Source organism: Apium graveolens, chromosome 10 (genome assembly GCF_009905375.1).
Source record: "Apium graveolens cultivar Ventura chromosome 10, ASM990537v1, whole genome shotgun sequence".
NCBI classification, from domain to species: Eukaryota; Viridiplantae; Streptophyta; class Magnoliopsida; order Apiales; family Apiaceae; genus Apium; species Apium graveolens.
Window position 1 is genome coordinate 162,521,337 of NC_133656.1, and position 20,418 is coordinate 162,541,754.

The window sequence follows — 20,418 nt, forward strand, 5'->3', positions numbered from 1 at the left end:
CAATTTTGGCAAACTACTTTTTCCCATTCTCTTGAGACGTCTCACTACTGCTTTACGTGATCATTCTACAAATCGTAGGGTATCATGTTACTATGCTCGTTTTCTCATGCTTATAGCAGATCATCTTCTCACACCTGAACACAAAGCCCTTTTTGCTAACTCTGCAGTAACCGAACCCCCTCCAGTAAGCAAAAAGATTTACACCCGCCAAGACACAACCTTTAAATTCATGCAAGTTCCATTACTTGTATCTGCTTTCATGGCCACTTATATTCCTTTACCTATTTTCAATCTTCCCGGTCATGAACAGCAACCTCAACCTCCAGTGGTTCAAGCCACCCAGGCTCCTCCAACATCAGATGTTCTTCCATTACAGGTAGTAATTCCTCACTCTCACTCCATTCCTACTTCTGTTGAAAGACCCCCAGTGGTTGATAGGGCTGACCATGAAGTTGTAGAACCACAGCTTCAATCCCAGGTCATAAAGCCAAACACAGAGTCACATTTTATCTCAACCTCTCCCCCACTGTCTAAAATGTTACCCAGAAGGTTAATAGGAAGTAGTGCATTGTTAAATATGAGTGAACCCTCAGCTCTGCCTCCTCCAAAGAAAAGAAGAACTTATACTGAGGCATCTGAAAGCCCATCTTTGTCCTCCCAACAGGACATGGACTTTGAAATGGCCAATGAACAGTTACTAGAGACATTCTCTCAACAGGATGAATCTATTGAAATTCGCCATAGGGCCATGGCATCTTGTACTGAGTCAAGCACAATTCCATTACTCACAATGGAACCATACATACCCACAGATGATACTCAGGACACAGAGCGAGGAGTGCACATAGAGTTTGTTACAGTGTCTGCCATAGTTACGGCAGAAGAGCAGTCACATGCTTCTGAGGGAAAATCTGACTCTCAGCCACCCTTAATAGAGTCATTTTCTCCCCTCCCAGATCAAACACCTCTGGCTCCCTCACGGGATTCTCCACTCGCAGATTTATTTGGAGAAAGTGGAGGGCAACTCGGTTAATCTATCCCTGAAGCAATTCAGACATCTATTTCACATGAAATGATAGGTTTGACTGAGGATCGGGACTCGCGAATTCCCATTGCACCACCACTGACATCTCTTGAAGAGGCTAGGGTGATTTTAACTGCAGGTACAGAAGAACAGCAACAGGATGACTCCTCACGAGCAATTATATTGAGAAAAACACAAGCACGTGAGGTGAGTGAACCAAACACGAGTGAAATTCAGGTGAGAGCACACACAGACACTGATACTGTAAACCTGTTAGCTCAAATTGCTGCTCTAAAAGAAGAACTTGCTGAAAGCCAAGCTGAAGCTCAAGCATTCAAAGCACAAATGGTTGAACGGTCTTCTTCTTCCACCTCTGTCAACAATCAGCTGTCACTCATAAGGAATGATATCTCAAATCTCAAGAACACTGTCACACCAAAGCTCAATTCCATTCAGGAAACTCCAACGTTATCAGCTGATGACATTTCTGACTTCTGCTCTCTACATACAAGGATGACTTCTCTTGAAGATTTGGTTGAAATGAATTATTCACTGGATTCCTCTAGATTTCTGAAGATAGAGACAGGTATGGAACATCTGAATGAAGGGATGAAGCACCTGTACTACATGATGAAAAATTCTCACTGTCCCAATGAAGAACAAAGGACTTACTTTGAGGGGCCATCTGGTGGAGGCTCAGGCTCGGGAGGTGATGGAGGTCATGGAGGATCTAAGGGAAAGTCAGTAGAGGATCCCTCGACTAAGGGGGAGAAGAAAGGGAGTAGTGGAAAGGGGAAAGAAAAAGATTCCTCTGCTGGAGACAAAGGAAAGGCTGATGATGTCTATTACAGTGGAGAACAGGATGACTTTGATATTTTTGACATTCCCACTGAACCAGTCTTGGAAGATAAAGATGGTTTATTTGAAGCTGAAGAGGAAAGTGATTTTGGAGAATGGGAAGAGGAAGCTACAGTGGATCCTATCTTTGAGAAAGAGTTTCAGCAGCAGCAGTCAGAGATGAAAAGAAAAGAAACTGAACTCAAAAAGGTCTCCCAGATCATTGACATGAGGAAAGATATACAAAGAACAGAAACTCTTCAAAAGCAACGTCTTCATGACATTAAGGCTCAAGAAAGGAGAAGAGATGTCAGACTGAAGATTGGTGAAAAATGGGATGAAGCTAGGAGAGTACTTGATATGCCTCAGCTGAGCAATAACAATGATAGACAGTTCCTACATCTTCTTGACAAGCTAGAAATCTCAAATCCTAAGAATGACATGTACATGAATGTTATTAAGACTGAAGTCTCAAGGATCACAGCTGCTTTTGATAGATCCCTAAATGAGATGAGCATTTTTGTATATTGTAAGAGTGAAGGATCTTTCAAGGTGTCACTTCATCTGTTTGAGAATCGTTCTTTGTCAGAGATTTGGGTTCTTCTCAACAAAGTAAAAAGAAGCTCAGAATTGAATGAAGTTCTTCGAGAAAGGCTTAAAGAGTTTGCCAGCAGGGCTAGTCCTCAAGTGGTCAATAATCCTCATCAGGTGAGATTCTTTAAGTCTGATTGTCTTTAAATTTGTCAGCTAGATGTACAATCTCTTAAAGACTACTCAGCTAAGCATCTGGTCTGGATGGAACATCATTTAAGAACTGTTGGATACTCATCCATGTTGAAGACTCAAGCTGCTGATTTGATTCAAGCTTATTGTGAAAAGAATATTAAAAGGTACAATCAGATCAAGAATAAGCTGAAGTCAGTTGGAGTTCAACCAGTCAGACCAGCAAGCTTCACTTCAGAAAAGGATCGTGTCTTTGACAAAGAGTTGCTTCAAGATTTAGAAGAAGGTGAAGTTAGAAGAGAAGACAACTGAAGTCAATTAGCTCAAAACACAATGTAAAATGATTAGAGCTTTATGAATCGAGATAGTCTAATGTAGTTATATGTTCAGGCTAGAGGAACATCTATCTTGTATTCACTTGTAAATTTCTTTTGGAATCTGGAAAATGTTAAATATAATCCAGAACTTTTCTGCTATTTACTTTGCATTACTGTTTATATCTTTTTCTTATTTGTTAGTTGAGTTATCCTCTAGGTATTTGTTGTTATTGTCTAACAAGCAAATAGGGGGAGATTGAAAGGCATATGGCATAGCCTATTTGTATATTCGAGGATTTAACTCAACTCAAATAAGAATGTAATAAGTAAATAGTGGATCTATTGTCAGAGAGATCTCACTAAGTAACATCTGTCAAAGGGTTAAGGAACATTATTCATCTACATACTTGAAGATTTAATTCACTGGAAGAAGCTCAAGAAATTGATCAAGCCTCAGTGATATAAATCAAGATTGTGGATTTAACCAAGTGACAGAGATCTCGTCAGGGTATCAATTAATTACAAGGATTTAATCTGAAGAAAATCCAGAGTATCAAGGTCAAGGCATGAAGAAACGTCACGGAAGTTAGTCACTCATGAACCAGATAGTACATCGAGTGTCAACATTGAAGTGGTGGAATTGATTCATAATTTCAGTGATTTTCAGAAGATATTCAGAAGAATGGGTGCTGCTCAAGATTAGTATTAATTCTCTATTAATTAATTAAGTCATATAATTTAATTAATAAAATAAATTATATCTGCAAAGATTAATTTATTAATTAATTGAATTAATTGTTTAATTAATTCAGAATTAATATTAAGGTTTTTCAGGATTTTAATTGATTTAAAATCTGTTATTAATTCTTAAAGACAACTGATTGTATTAGTATGACAATCGGTATGACAATCAATAGTCATACCGAAAGTCATGCTAATTCAAAAGGATTGTCTTATCAGATTTTTTATTACATTAAAATCTATTATTAATTCAGTAAGACAATCTGATTTTGAACTACTATGACAATCGGTATGACAATTGATAGTCATACCGAAAGTCTTGCTAGTTCATTTTGATTGTCTTGCCAGCTCAAAGAGATTGTCATGCCAATACATTCTACTCGACTGATTGGATTAAAAAGAAGCAGCAGAAGACATTCATGCAAAATAATAAAACAGAACACACAAGTCAAGAACACAGTAGAAAACAAAGGCACAACATTTTATTTTTCATCTGCTTTATTCAAGATCAAAATTCTAGATTGAAAAGTTAAATCCAATCCACTAGAATTATTAATCTTGTTCTTGTGTATCAATCTAGCGGATTAAAATCCCTAGAACTTAATCTCAAATCGCATTTAGCATTTGATCTTTTAATTGCAAAAATAGAAAAAGTTCATGTCGAAATTATTCTAGATTTGTAATAATTGATTTGAGATTAATCCCTTGTAACCGATACCGTAGTTGTAACACCTTTCAAGTTTAATAAAAGTTTTATTTAACTTGAATTTTGTTTCACATTTTTATTCCGCATTTTATTCGTTTAAACGGTATTGTTTGCATTCAACCCCCCTTCTACAAACAAATTGGGACCTAACAATATTTGTCTTTGTGCTAGATTTCATGCTAATCCTAGAGAATCACATTTAGTAGCTATTAATAGAATTTTTATATATCTCAAAGGAACACTAAAACTTGGCATTTGGTATCCTAGAGATTCTGGTTTTGATCTAATTGATTATTCAGATGCAGATTATGCAGGTTGTAAAATAGATAGAAAAAGTACAACAGGAACCTGTCAATTTCTAGGAAATAAGTTAGTGTTCAGGATAAGTCAAAATTTATATCTCGACGGATGTTCATTATCCGTTGAAATTGAATATTCGTTGAATTTTATCATCTGTAAAAAATAAAAATATTTTTGTGGGTACTTTTTATCTCGACAGATATCTGTTTAATCTATATCCATTGAATTGCTCTAATTATGACCGTTAATTCTATACCTTATCCTTCAAATTTACTTATATTATGTAAGTATATGTCGATGGATAATCTCTAGAATTTCTATAGTTTATTTCTTTTTTAAACGGCTATTATGGGAAAATTTCTTTGGGTACTTTATTGTACTTTTCAATTTTTACTTGTTTATTTATAAGAAAGTATAAAAGCCCCCTTTCATTTTTCATTTTACTTTTATCTTTCTCAAAGCATTTTACTCTCTTCGTCTCCAAAACAAAACCCTTTTTCTCTGTAACTGCTTTCAATCACAAAAATGGCACTTGTAGTCAAAATTATGTCCTAATCTGGATTTGTTTATGAAAATAATAACTTTGTAGCACTGGTGAACAAAGATATTGCTTCTTCTGAGGATTATCACAAGATGATGGACTTCATTCGAAGTTGCAAACTAAGTTATGCGATGCTTGAATCTCCAGTTATCCACTGTGAAGTTGTGGAGGAGATTTGGACTACTCTAGTGTTCAACTCTAAAGATAAGACCATTACCTTCTCTCTCAAAGGTAATGAATATTGCATTAATTGTGATGAAATTCAAGCATGCTTTCATTTACCTGAAAACAACACACTTGTTCCACACACAGACACAAATGTGAGCACTATGCTTGTGTCTATGGGTTATTCTCTAAATCTTGCCAAATTAGGTGAGGTTGGGAGAATGGGCCTTAGGAAAGAGTGGAGCTTTCTCTTTGACTCTTTTATTAAAGCATTTTTAGGAAAGATTAGCAATTTTGATGCAGTTAATTACTCTATGTTTAACATGCTTTACATGCTTTTAAGTGACAAGTACTTCAATTTCGGTAGTTTTGTCATGTATGAACTAGGGTATAAGTTAGGAGACATTAAGAAGAGGTCTAAAAACATATAATATTCTAGGTTTATTATGATGCCAGAAAACCATGTGTCTAAGGACCTCTTGATTGAGAACCCAACAAATAAGCTTGATTGTTGGGTCCAAGAAAAGAGGGTACTTGTTGATCATAACAGGAATAATCTCCACAATGAGGTACCTCTCAACTACTTTCCAATCATGGAGGCGCCTCACGTAAGTGAGGTAAATGTTTTTGTCTCTACTATTTCCAAACCTCAAGTTTCTTTGCAAACAACTATGGCTATTGCTCCTGTGACAGTGACCAAACAGATGCCTACCCAAGCCACAAAATCCAAAATTTTTAAATCCAAGTCAAGGAAACCCCACTCTAGTTCCTCTAAAAAGAAACTAGTTTTAAAAACTACCAAAGAACAAGAGGGGAGTGTGAAGGGTGGTAAGGAAGGTGAGGGACAGTGTGAAATCAAAGAAACCCTAAGGATAAGGAGAGTGAGGTTTGTGTGACCCAAACCAGCCTCACTGCAGTCTCCCAACAGACTGTAGTTCTTAATAAGGAATTAGGCTCATTATTAGTTACATCCTCCCAAAAGGATGTGACTATTGAAACAAGATCTCAACCAAGAGCACAGACCAAAAGGGGAAGGGACACAGACCAACCTTAAACTTATATAAGAAAGAAGAAATCTAAACCTATAGGGGAGTCACAGGGCACACACAGAGTGCCAACTGCAGTCTAAGACTCAGTTATTGCGCCATCACAAAGTCAAGTTGATGTGGCTCTAATAAATGTGGAGTCACAGCCAAAATCTCTAACAATTGAAACACCCCACACACACAATTATCCCACAAACTCGCGGGCTGTGGACATGATTAACATATCAATTCCTGATTCTCCATCTTTGAAACTCATGGAGGAGCCAAAATCCAAAGCACGTGAGTATCATCTTATAGATGATTTCTTGGCTCACTTGTCATTTCTTTCTGATTCTACTGAAAAATCTGTGCATAATTTTAAATCAATCATCACAGATTTTACAGTAGTTTCAACTCTTACCTCTATCATTTCTACTCTCTCAACGGATATTCCTCATCCGTCGACTAGTGATTGTCTCTCGACGGATAAGCTTCACATCAATTATTCGTCGAAATTCAAAACTACTATTTCGACGGATGTTTCTCATCCTTTGGAAGTTTCTACACAACTTGAAATTTCCAAACATGTTACTAGTGTAGATAACTTTATGGTTGTTCAATCACTCTTAGGATCGAGGGAAGGGAGTGAACTGAGTGAGAGGCTGAGTTGCTCTCAGAAAAAAGGAGAGGAAAAGAGTGATCAAATGCATGTTATTTCTTCAAGCATGGCAAAAGTGAGTGAGAGGAGTCCCACCTTAGATGGTGAAGGTGAGGGTGTGAGGGTGGGAAGCCAAAAGGAGCCATTGATGCAAGAAAAGAGAGATAATGAGAGAAAAGCAGGTAGAACAGAAGAATGGGAGGAACCCATTGCTAATGAGTTAAAAGATGTCAGTGATGCAAAAAAGAAGCAGCTATTTCAGCAAGAATATCAAACTGTTTTGGATTTTGTTTCTTTTGATGCTGAGACATTTAGTCATTGTGTTCCAGCATATCAAATTTTAGATGGACAGGACAATGAGGCTGCTGAGAGGACTTTAAACTTGGTGCACACAACAACTTCTATGTTAAGAGCCAAGGATGCAATCAACTCTCTTCCACCCACAGTTGGTGATGATCTTGAGTTAGATTATAGTGGCTCTCTTGGAGATGCTTCTAATGAGGAAGATGATGGCATGAACATAAGGGGAGATGCAGGACCTAGCTCAATCACAACCACTCCAGCCTGGATGTTTAACAAGGACTACACTGATCATCATTTTAATTCTACTATATTCAAGCTTATCCATCAAACTCAATCAGCTCTTCAAGCCACTACAGATACCAATACCAAATGTCTTCGTCAAGCCCATCTAGAATCTCTACAACTGCATAAGATTCAACCTCTCAAACAGAGTCAAGATGTGGATGACATCAAGACCAATATTGAGCAAGTCAAGAAGGATATCAATGACATAATGGAGTATAAACTTCTTGAATCAACAATGAAAGACATCCTCCAGAAAATCTAGGCTGACAGCAGTGGAGAATTCTATTACCAAGGTGCTTGTCAACCAAGTCCATCAGACACTCCTTCTAAAATTGGTGGCTTCTCAAACTCCAACCTCTACATTACTTGATGATAACAGGAAGGGGGAGAAGGATGCAGTTGTCCAAGTTATTGAGGGGGAGAAGGATGTGCACATTCAAGTCAGCAAATTAATTGTTCCAACCATTACTTTCTCAAATCCACTAGTTTTAGACAGCATTGACTTGATCAACATTGCAGTAGCTGAACTCAAGCTAAAAGATCAAATGAAGAAAATTGATGAGAAAATTGAAAAGGTATTTGGTCCAATTGAAAATCAAGACAAATCTGTGAAGCACTTCACACAATTGAGATAGATTCTAATAAGTGAAATGAGCTTGAAGAATATGGCAAATAGGTCAAACCTCAACTACAAGACATCAAAAGGTCACTGTGATTTTGAAGCCCAAGAATCATTCATCAAAATATTCAAGCAAGAATCATTTGGACCTAGTCTATGCAACTCCTCAACCTGATGAAAAGAAACTGCTTGGACACTCCATTTCCAATCATAAAGATCCAAGAGACTCAGTCTTGAAGAAAAGAATAGCTAAAATCTACAGGCATGGAAAACTAATTTGTGTGATGGCTGGACATCCTCAATTTGGAGAAGCCAAGAAAGAAAAAAAATTGAGTCTCAAGCATCAGAAAAGACAGGTTGCCTGAGAAGCCTGTCACCAAGTCAGAAAGTGAGAAGCCTGCTATCTTAACTGAAACTGAGAAACTGGAGGAACCAAAGCAGGAATCAGGAAAGGGGTATAGGAAGGAAAGAGCAAAAAGGAAGCTAGTATTTGAAGAAGAAGAGGAAGAACAAAAGCCAACTCAGTATACTATTATAAATCAAACAACTTTGCCCACATTGGAGCAAATTGAAATCAATGTCCATCCCGGTATGAATTTTCATGTAGAACCAGTCATTCCCAAGGATGAACCAATAGACTGGGAATGCCTACATATTCCTGAGCTGAATATCCCAATACCAGCCAACTCTAAAAGAAGAAAGAACATACCAAGCAAGCCAGTCAAGTCTATCCCATTTAAATCCAAAACCTTATCTAAACCCAAGCCATCAGTCAACAAAGGAGATTAGCTCTTTATTTGTGACATAAAGGAGTTTTCAGACATAAATCTTTACATGGATGAGATTGATGAAGTGAGAGCTATTGATGCCCACAACAGACTCCCGGAAAGATTAGTGTGTAGATACAAGGGTGAAAAAGAATTTACTTGGCCTCTTCATAGGCTACTCTGTCTTAGTTAAAGTATTCTCTGCAATCAAGAAATATTTTGGATTCACCATGGTGGCTAAAAAGGAGATACTCAACAAAATTGAACAAATAAGACAAAGCCGGAGAGACCTAAGTGCACTACAAAGAGTCTTAACCATTTCTTACACTGGGAATAGAGTGCACTTGAGGCCATATTGGTTAATGGAGTTCAAGGATGAAAAAAAACCAGAAGATTTTTCAGATTAGAAGACTAGCTGAAGATTTGAAGTAATGAAACTCTCAAAGAAATGCAGGAGATGCTGGATCAATCTAATGAAGATGAATCTGAGTTCTACAGATAACTCCAACACAATATAGAAGAGAACAATGAAATATTGGGAAAGAAGATTAGAAACTCAAGGAGAAACGATTAATTTGCTCAGACTAGAGGAGCACCTTGAACAAAGCTTGTAAGACTTGTATGAACTTTCTTTTGTCAACTTACAATAAAATTTGCAGCACTTGTCATTTTATCTATTATTAAAAGATCTTTTTGTATAGGGTATTTTGTTATCATCAAGCCCTTCTAAATTTATGCATGCAACTCTAGGAGACATAAATTGGGGGAGATTGTTAGAAATATGTTGTAGGCTTGATGATATTTTACCAAATCACCTTAGTAGATTAAATTAAGTGTATTTATAGCTTTTAACGGATAATCTTATTATGTCATCCGTTGAAAGAGTAGCTTATGTTTAAATAAGTTTTTGTAGCACATTCCTGTGTACTATAATGCATTAGAGAACTAGAAGTTGTAGAATATTCTAAGTCATGTTGACTACAAGAATGATATATAAAATAGGTTGGTTAATTATATATATTAGATGCCTTGTAATTTTGTATAAGTGAAATTGATCCAACTGCTATGGAAATACTTTCAACGGATGTTTTTACAAGGCTTCGACGGATGACCCAAGTCTCATTCAACGGATGATCCAACAGAGTCTCGACGGATGATCCAACAGGGTCTCGACGGACAACAAATTCAAACAGGAGTTGATAGTGACTTGACAGTCACATGGGTTGATTGTATACAAAAGGAATGTGGCAGCCTATAAGCAGGATTTTGAGAACAAAGAAGCATTTTCATTTCCATGCTTACTTTAAGAAATACAAAGATGCTGGATGGAGAAATGAAGAAGCATGTAATTAGACTTAGATATTTTTGTTTTATTAGTTTGTATTTCTCACATGTAACTTGGTGATATATAAACCAAGAGTAACAAGTAGAAAAATCGATCGAAAGAACTGAGAAATAGATAAGGCATAATATGTTAAGAATTTCTTAGTTCTCTTCTTGTAAATTTACTTGTACGCAGCTGTGTGCATTCTTGCATCACAGAGTTCTCAAGCAAGATATATATCTCTGGTGGAAAGTTCAATCCACCAGAAAATTTTAAATCTTTGTGTTTAGTAACTTTGTATTTTGAATACATTCATATTTCATTCCGCACACTTGCATATTCAAACACTGATATATTTTGATAAAGTAGTTTCTTAAATTTCAAAAAAAAACTAGAATTACATTCAACCCCCCTTTTGTAATTCTATTGTTAGATTGTTTAGGAATAACAAAGAATTGTAAAGCTTATTAAAGAAGACTTAAATAATGGGTATGTTAATAATCAAGTGTGTCCATGTGTGTTTATTAAAAAGGTCATCAATTGGTTTTATTATTATTACTGTATATGTGGATGATTTGAATATTATAGGTACATCCGAGGATATTAAATAACGCTGTTGCTTATTTGAAAACTAAGTTTGAAATGAAAGATCTTGGAAAGATAAGATTTTCTTTAGGCATACAAGTGGAACACTTATCTTCAGGTTTACTTATTCATCAGTCCACTTATACGAAAAAGATTCTTGATCGGTTCTACATGGACAAAGCTCATCCATTAACGACGTCAATGGATTTTCGATCATTCGAAGTTGAAAAGGATCCATTCCAACCTAGAAAAGAAGATGAAGATTCAATTGGGTTTGAAGTTCCATATCTTAGTGCTATTGAAGCTCTAATGTATCTTCCTAATAACACAATACCTGATATTGCTTTTGCTGTGAACTTTTTGGCGAGATTTAGTTCTGATCCTACTAAAAGATATTGGGATGGGATCAAATATATATTCAGATGTCTTCGTGGGACAATTGATATTGGACTATTTTTTCCAAATAGTTCAACATCGCAGCTAGTTGGATATGCAGAGGTTGGGTATATGTCAGATCCTCATTTTAGGCAAACACAAACAGGTTATCTATTCACATATTGTGGCACTGCTATCCCTTAAAAATCTACAAAACAAACTATAACGGCAACTTAATCAAACCATGTAGAATTATTGGAAATTCATGAAGCAAGCAGGGAATGTATTTGGCTAAGGACTGTTATCCAACACATTCGAGAATTATGTGGATTATCAGACATTTCAGATAGTCCTACAGTTTTGTTTGAAGGTAATACAACTTGTATTAGATAATTAAAGGAAGGATGTATTAAAGGGGACTGAACCAAGCACATCTTGCCAAAATTCTTCTACACACATGAACTATAAGAGAATGGTGACATTGATGTACAACAAGTGCGCTCATGTGATAATCTGGCTGATTTGCTCACAAAATCACTACCCAACTCAACTTTTGAAAAGCTGTGAAATAATATGGGAATGCGAAGGCTGAAATCATTCCTACAACAAGATACCAAATCATGAGACGTTTTTATTCAGGGGGAGGCTGTACTCTTTTTCCTTCGTCAAGGTTTTTATCCCACTGGATTTTTCCTTGCAAGGTTTTAACGAGGCAGTTAATCTATGTAGTAAACTCGCATTTGACAATCAAGGGGGAGTGTTATAATATGATATAATAATGATTGTCAAAACTTAATCAAGAAGACTCATTAAACTTATCGAGGAAGTCTCTCAAAACTCGAGAAAGACTTGCGCAGCTTTTTAGAGAAGAAACTTAGTAAGGAAGAATTGTAAAACTTATTAAGGAAGACTTAAATGATTGGTATGTTAATAATCAAGTGGGTCCATGTGTGTTTATTAAAAAGGCCATCAATTGGTTTTATTATTATTACTGTATATGTGGATGATTTGAATATTATAGGTACTTCCGAGGATATTACTAACGCTGCTGCTTATTTGAAAACTGAGTTTGAAATGAAAGATCTGGGAAAGGCAAGATTTTGTTTAAGCATAAAGATGGAACACTTATCTTCAAGTTTACTTGTTCATCATTCCACTTATACAGAAAAGATTCTTGATCGGTTCTACATGGACAAAGCTCATCCACTAACGACGTGAATGGTTGTTCGATCACTCGAAGTTGAAAAGGATTCATTCCAACCTAGAAAAGAAGATGAAGATTCAATTGGGTCTGAAGTTCCATATCATAGTGCTATTAGAGCTCTAATGTATCTTGCAAATAATACAATACCTGATATTGCTTTTGCTGTGAACTTTTTGGCGAGATTTAGTTCTGACCCTACTAAAAGACATTGGGATGGGATCAAACATATATTCAGATATCTTCGTGGGGCAATTGATACTGGACTATTTTTTCCAAACAGTTCAACATCGCAGCTAGTTGGATATGCAGATGTTAGGTATATGTTAGATCCTCATTTTGGACAATCACAAACAAGTTATCTATTCACATATTGTGGCACTGCTATCTCTTGGAAATATCAGAATTATTGGAAATTCATGAAGTAAGCAGGGAATGTATTTGGCTAAGGACTGTTATCCAACACATTCGAGAATCATGTGGATTATCAAACATTTCAGATAGTCGTACAGTTTTGTTTGAAGGTAATACAACTTGTATTAGACAAAAGGAAGGATATATTAAAGGGGACCGAACCAAGCACATCTTGCCAAAATTCTTCTACACACATGAACTACAAGAGAATGGTGATATTGATGTACAACAAGTGCGATCATGTGATAATCTGGCTGATTTGCTCTCAAAATCACCACCCAACTCAACTTTTGAAAAGCTGCGAAATAATATTGGAATGCGAAGGCTGAAATCATTGCTACAACAAGATACCAAATCATGAGACGTTTTATCTAGGGAAATGTTGTACTCTTTTTTCTTCGTCAAGATTTTTATCCCACTGGGTTTTTCCTTGCAAGATTTTAACGAGGCAGTTAATCTCTGTAGTAAACTCGCATTTGACAATCAAGGGGAGTGTTATAATATGATATAATAATGATTGTCAAAACTTAATCAAGAAGACTCATAAAATTTATCGAGCAAGTCTCTCAAAACTTATCGAGGAAGACTTGCGGAGCTTCTTAGAGAAGAAATTTAGTAAGGAAGAATTGTAAAGCTTATTAAGCAAGACTTACGAAACTTACGATACTTTCAAAGAAGACTTAGATAGCTTACTTAAAACTTGTCAACCAACCTCTATAAATATGAACTTCAGTTATTGAAATCGGATATACTGAAATATATTAAAACACAATTCTCACTTTAACTTTTATTCTCTCTATATGTACGATTGTTAAGTTATTCATAATCAAGTAATTCAAGATTTACAATACATTATTTACAACAATCATCATATTTTTACTCGACAATTGATACATTTCGATTTATCTAAAGTTCTAAGTTCTAAAGTTAAATATAAAATTCTAAAGTTGAATATACTAATGTTAAAAGTGGATACCGAGTTTGTGTCCGAAATGTTTATGTATGAAATGCATAACTCAAACTCAAACATTATTTTTGTGAATAATTTACTAATTGATCAAAAATAAAAATTAAATAATGAAGGAATTACACATTACACAAACCATGACTTGAGTTCAATATATGATATCAAGGTTAAAAAGATTGAAATGCATAAAACGCTGGTCACACAAAACTTGATTCAATCTCTTAATATATATATATATATATATATATATATATATATATATTATCGTCATACTTTGATATTCTTTTTTATACACTATTGAAAGGAAAAGTGCAAATACATATATAAAGAAATTACACCAAGTAAACAGTACCAAGTTTCAGTGATAAGGAGGATAATAAGCACGAATGGTATAAAAAGTCTGTACTACAGTGAGGAGGATGATAAAAGATGCAGCGAAGAAGGTTATAAAACTCCACCTATTTTTGAAATAATCTCGTTTCAAATACTTGATTGATTCTTTCCATCTGTGCCACGTGACAGTTGTAAATCCTTCTACTCTGTGCCACCTCCACACAGGTAATTTATAATTATCAACCTCTTCGCACAAACCTCTGAAGACAAAATCCGCACAATTAGCTTCCTTGCTTAAAGTTTGAAAGTAATTTTCACTATATTCAAACTCTCTCTGAAATTTTAATATGATACCTGCCCGCTCCAGGAAATAAACATCTTCTCTAGAACGAACCAATGAGCTCATAAGTACTACATATGAGATAATAACATGTCTGATATTCCTGGTCTGCTCCATGGCAATGAGATTCCTTAATAATGTAATACTATATGTATTCATTGTGAAAATTGGAAGGGTAAGTTCTCCTTCGTAGAACTTTATGTCCACTGCGCTCACCCTACTGCGATGTAAAGAAATTCGAATACCAGATTTTATAAGTTCTGCTGCACAGCTTTTGAGTCCCCACTTTAAAGGGATATTACTAAGATTTGGTAACTTCTCAGGGGCAGTGACCGAAACTCGGTACAACATATCCAGTATATTACTGAAGGTGGCATCCGGAATGGGTTTTGCGACTGGTATATTTAACATCAACATTGGAAAACTACAGAACAAGGTATAGATGAACTCTTGAAGCGACATTTCACCACTTGCATTACATATTCTCCTTGAACTCGGTACTAACTCAAAAAGCTTTTGCAGAATGATGTATGGAATTTGGTTTTCGAGTAGCAGGAAATCTTGACTTAAAGCCAGCCTCATCATTAGATTACCGGCTGGCAAATCAATTGGAACTCTTTCCTCCAAAGGTATTAATTCCGTATTCATGATCCTTCTAATGTATTCCAGGATAAAACAAGAATCAACAAGTAACATTTCCATTAGCTGATGCTTGTCTAAATTGATTTCTTCAGCATAGAATTCTCGAGCTTCTTCTTCCAGTTCTGATATAACTCTGCAACACTTTTCCAAAGCCAAAAATCGAGGTGAGTTTTCACTAGATTCACCGTGAATGTTCCCAATATCTGTTTCTACTAGTCCATCAAGAAAAGATAACATGTATCTCCATTTAAACTCCTCCATACCTCGCAGCTCAGGCTTGTTTCGATGGAAAGGACCCACGGATACCACTTGAGGTGTGTACGCTTCTGGCATTAATGCTCGAAGTTTACTCGGTACCCGATAATTACACGAGTCCTTGGGTCTCCCTAGTAGATTTAGCGTAGAATCAACAGATCGAATCCAATTCCCATAGTTGTCAATATCAGTTGATGAGTAATTCTGTGCAATCCGCACTCTGAATTCGGGTGATGGCTCCATCTCAATTCTTTGTATCCTGCACTAAGCTCATTTAAAGCATTTGTACTTCTAATTTCTAAATTTGCGAATCATATTTCTAACGGCACAAGGACAGCAATGCACACAAACAAATACTATAAACTTCCTTCTTCAAATTTCAAAAATAAAAAAGTAACAAATACACAGACAATTTATGCATATTTATTTATTTACAGCGCTTGTAACTTTTATAAACAGATTATACAGATCAACAAAGCTCATTAGTAAAAAAATTAGGAACCCACTATCTCAAAGTTTTTGAGAGAGAATTGGTACCTGTTAGCTAACCGACGAGTTGGTATTATCAAGCTAAATTTCGTTGTTATGAACTTGGCATGTATCAATGAGAATGAGACTTCATGATCTCCATTTAAATCTGTGTTATTCGGGTACGGAGTGTCGGATAAGAAATATATCCGAGCGTCGAATTGGATAATTTTGAAAGATTAGGACACAGGAATCCTGTCCGAATTTTGGACACAGGCATAATTTAAAATATTTAATTAATTTTATGTAAATTAATAAATGTCATTTATATTCATTTAATAATTATTATTTTGAGAAATATAAGGCAAGTCATTCCGTTTATTGAAAATATAAAATGTAAATGATGGGGGGAGTGTAGTAACATTTCTATGCAATACAGTAAATTTTAAATAACAGATCTGACATAAATATGGATATTTGTGGTGTAAAACATGTGGATATGCCTAACTAATGAACCTGGACAATGGAATGTCCAAACACATCTGTCGGTCGGTCCTTTCTTCTTCTTTTTTTCCCAATCATCTTCATCTCTTTCGATCTAAGAGACAATTGATCTAAGATATAGGAAATACAGACAAAAATGTTTCAGGCACATCCATTTTTTAAACAGACAGTAGTTGCTAGCAAATAGAAATCAAACAGTAGTCTGAGTAGCAGATGTGAGGGTCCGAAATATAACGGATCATGTATGTGATTGTTAAAATACAAGGAATCATGTGAATGTGCTGCAAATTAGACAAATTTTTAACCATGTAAACATACTGAATTATATTATGAACAAGACACTCGGACACTGTACAGATATCGTACGCAATGTCCAATATAAACTTTGAAGTGTCTAAGAGAGCAGAGAGTTATTATGTAAATATACAAGAAACAGAAAGTATCAAAGTTTGAAATCCAAATGTTACCTCTTAACTTGAGAGCAAGGGGAGTGAGCAAATATGCTTGGTTTATATCAATATGATATCAAAACATGAAGTTAGCTTCCTCTTTGCAAGCACATATACAAGATTTTAGTATGTTCTTAAAGTCTAATTAACTTCCCTATGCCCAAAAATGTCCAAACTCAAGTCACATGCATAATAGGTTCATTATTAAAGCAGAAAGGGTTCATTATTAAAGTTGTCTCTCGATATGATTAAAAGTCTCAAATTCACCGTCCAATTAAAACTAGTCCCAGTCGACCCATCATTCTCACCAAAATTTTCATCCATAAAAAAAATTACACTTTCATCATAACATTTTAAAAAGATCCGTTTTAGTTCGATGGTGGATTTAAGATTTTTAGTTATATTAAATGATAGACTTTGATAACTAACCCTATGCATAAATGATGAAAACAGACAAAAAATATTTTAGGTGCAACAAATAATATTAAAAAGTAAAAAATATTATAGTCGCGGTGGATTGTGTCTGCACTAAAATAAGTGGGGGTGAAACTTGTAACAACAATGCTTAAGAGGGAATTACATGAAATCAAATTTGAAATTCATCTTCAAGGGAAGCGTCATGGATCATTAAATTAATTCTAATACCATCAGATTGAAAAAGTATGGATGGGATTGAATTGATGCAATCATCCTGTAATGCGCAATAAAGGAACTTTGGCTCAATGGTAGGTATCATGTCTACTTGCAAGTTGCAACTCACGAGGACGAGGGTCCTTTCCCTCCATTGCATCAATTATTATATTATCGGCATTACGTGGTTTAGTCTTTGGACCTGTCAGTAAAATATAAAACCAGTCGGAGTTTATTAGAACACCCCAACATTTTTACATTTTACCGACTTTCGAATGGGGTATTAGATTAGCAGCTTTTAAAAGAGCCGTTACAACATTCTCACAATTTATATTCAGCTGATTTCATTTTTTACTTGCTTTACCTTACTGCTAATATATAATTAGTGATTCCATTCATTGAACTGAAAAAACAATTACAAAAAAGAAATATAAATATAAAATATTAAAAATAATTTCACTATTTAGGCACTTCAAGAACACTATTGAACAGTTGAAACCATAAAACAAATACATATATTTAAATTAAAACTATAAAAAATAAAAAATGAATGATTACATAGAGATATGTAAACGCACGCAGACGTAATTTCAGATTTCGTGGGCTGAAATTCTAATTTTCAAATTGTATCACACAGTAACAGGAGGGATTATGCTCATAATACTCAATGGTAATGCATGCCTAAAAATTGGGGGCCTTTGACATTTTTGAGCCCTATGCTGATGGGCTGTTAGCACATGTTTAAAGCGGGATTTGATTATTAGACGGATAGTGTAGATATTAGATGATCCGATTATTTAAGAGGACCATTACGCATTTGTCGGGCATATGTTACTTATCTCATGTGAGAGCTTGGTTAGTTATAATAGGAGCGGTTGTTTGGCATGCTCGTTTCCTCATTATAGGGTGTTGGCGCAAGAAGTACATGAAATGACGCTAGTTAAAATTATTGTAAAGCTCAATATTATATGATCAGTCATGTGAGAACTTGGTTAGCTGTACAGTTAAACCTCGATTAAGTAATATCCGATAAAGTAATAACCTCGCTTAAGTAATAATTTTCATCGGTCCCAACTTGGGCCAATATTGTAAAGTAATATTCTCGCTAAAAGCATAAGATAATAAAAAATTCGAAAGTCATTAAGGGCCCAAGTAATATGTAAAGTAATAATTCCATAATTATATATATATATATATACTGTATAATGTATATGATTACAAAATTTAATTCTTATTAAAATATGAATCTATTGTAGCTTGTTTCTTCTTTCCACCAAAGCCAAAATTAATCTCGTCCTTGACTTTATGTAAAGCAAAAATAACTCCTGGTATGTTTTGTTCGTGTTGTAACAAGTAATTGTTCAAAGTGGTGAGTGCTTGAAATGCTTCCTTTGATGACACACTTGGGATGACATTGCTATCGTCGGGTTCAGGATCAGTCCCTTCATCAGTGCTCATTACCGACTCAATGATTTCTTCATCCGTAGGTGATTCCATAACCGCATCATTCTCGTTTGGATAGTTTAAGAGATGCTCGACATCCATCACATTCCTATATCGTAAATTAGAGATAACTTCATTTAATCCTTCGACACCTTCATTTATTTCTCCAAGTTCTTGTTCATCATTTTCTTCTGAACGAATCTTGCAATGCCGAAAACAATTTGCAATTGTGGTTGTTTTCACATCAATATTCCAAGCCATGTTAGCAAAACTAATAGCATTCAAGATATTAACTTTTTCAGGATTTGTTGCATTAACTTCAAGACTTTGCAACATGCTAGAATATAGACGACGCCGATAGTGAACTTTAAATGCTCGAATAATTCCAGCATCGCATGGTTGAATCTTAGATGTTGTGTTAGGAGGTAGAAAGAACAACTCTGTATTTCTCAAGCCTTCAACTATTTTTGGATGAGCAGGACAATTGTCAACAATCAAAAGTACAACGTACACAACACATGTTACCTTTATGTACTGATCTGGTGCAATTTTAATATGCATGCATCTAGTTTTTGGATATAAGTAATCATAATAAAAGTAATTTTAGATCAAATACATTGCATGTGATTAATTCTAGTTTTTATACGTACATTATATATTATACTGTACCACGTAAACATAAAAATTCGGTAAAGTAATAAAATATTACTTTATCGATAAAGTAATAAAATATTATTATATCGATAAAGTAATAAATTCGGTAAAGTAATATTTTTTCCCGGTCCCAAGGGTATTACTTTAAAGAGGTTTAACTGTAGTAGGATCATTAGGAAGTATGAACACAGATGCCGTGATGCAGCGATGCAAGATACGGGTACGGGGACTGTGATTCAAAGCTAAGTATTATATAATCATACATGTGAGAGCTTGGTTTAGTAGGATCACCTGGAAGCATATACACGAAGTCAAACATTGAACAATTTTATTTAGAGTAGAATAATAGTAATTAAAGTATGAACTAAAATAAAATTTATTCTACATTTTCATTAACAAAAGAATGTTCATCTCATGTAAAAGTAAAACGACCAGTTTCCATTTCTGATTTCTTGAAAAAGAGATTTGCAATGAACACCTTATAATTATGATGAAAATAAGATAAAAACATATATTGGTGATAAAATCACAAAATTATTTAGTATTGGACTTTATTTGGGTGGACCAAGTTATGTCAGCAGATGGCTTTGCCCGACACACGTACAACACTCTTTTTTGGGTGAATCAAGTCGTGTCGATTGATGATTGTATCGTACAACACCCTTTTTCCGTGTGTGTACTTCGTTTCGTCTGAGATCTTTTGCAACTTGTCTCCGTCTGATCTTGGGATTAAGTCCCACAAATCACCGTACTTTTAAATAAGGTGTAATGTTTTCTTAAAAAAAGGGGAAAAATTGGGCAAGAATCAGGATTTGAGTCAACA

General features: G+C 35.1%; 2 protein-coding genes across 8 annotated transcripts; both read right to left on the reverse strand.

The window, feature by feature from the left end:
- Nucleotides 1-14,114: 14,114 nt before the first annotated feature.
- LOC141690072 (UPF0481 protein At3g47200-like) lies at nucleotides 14,115-17,066 on the reverse strand. Of its 7 annotated transcripts, XM_074494674.1 has the most exons (4): nucleotides 16,887-17,066; nucleotides 16,432-16,529; nucleotides 14,565-15,706; nucleotides 14,175-14,470 (listed from the first exon to the last, which is right to left on the reverse strand). In XM_074494674.1, exons 2-4 carry the CDS (start codon nucleotides 16,455-16,457, stop codon nucleotides 14,412-14,414), a joined length of 1,227 nt encoding a protein of 408 aa, XP_074350775.1. In that variant the 5' UTR covers nucleotides 16,458-16,529; nucleotides 16,887-17,066; the 3' UTR covers nucleotides 14,175-14,411. The 7 variants fall into 7 exon arrangements, with proteins under 7 accessions (XP_074350774.1, XP_074350769.1, XP_074350770.1 ...); XM_074494673.1 differs by lacking the exon at nucleotides 16,432-16,529 and adding an exon at nucleotides 15,985-16,084 and having other exon boundaries at nucleotides 14,115-15,706; nucleotides 16,887-17,063; XM_074494668.1 differs by having other exon boundaries at nucleotides 14,115-15,706; nucleotides 16,887-17,063.
- A 1,656-nt stretch (nucleotides 17,067-18,722) lies between these two features.
- LOC141691244 (CENP-B homolog protein 2-like) lies at nucleotides 18,723-19,502 on the reverse strand. The gene has a single exon (XM_074495982.1). It carries the CDS (start codon nucleotides 19,500-19,502, stop codon nucleotides 18,723-18,725), a length of 780 nt encoding a protein of 259 aa, XP_074352083.1.
- Nucleotides 19,503-20,418: the final 916 nt, after the last annotated feature.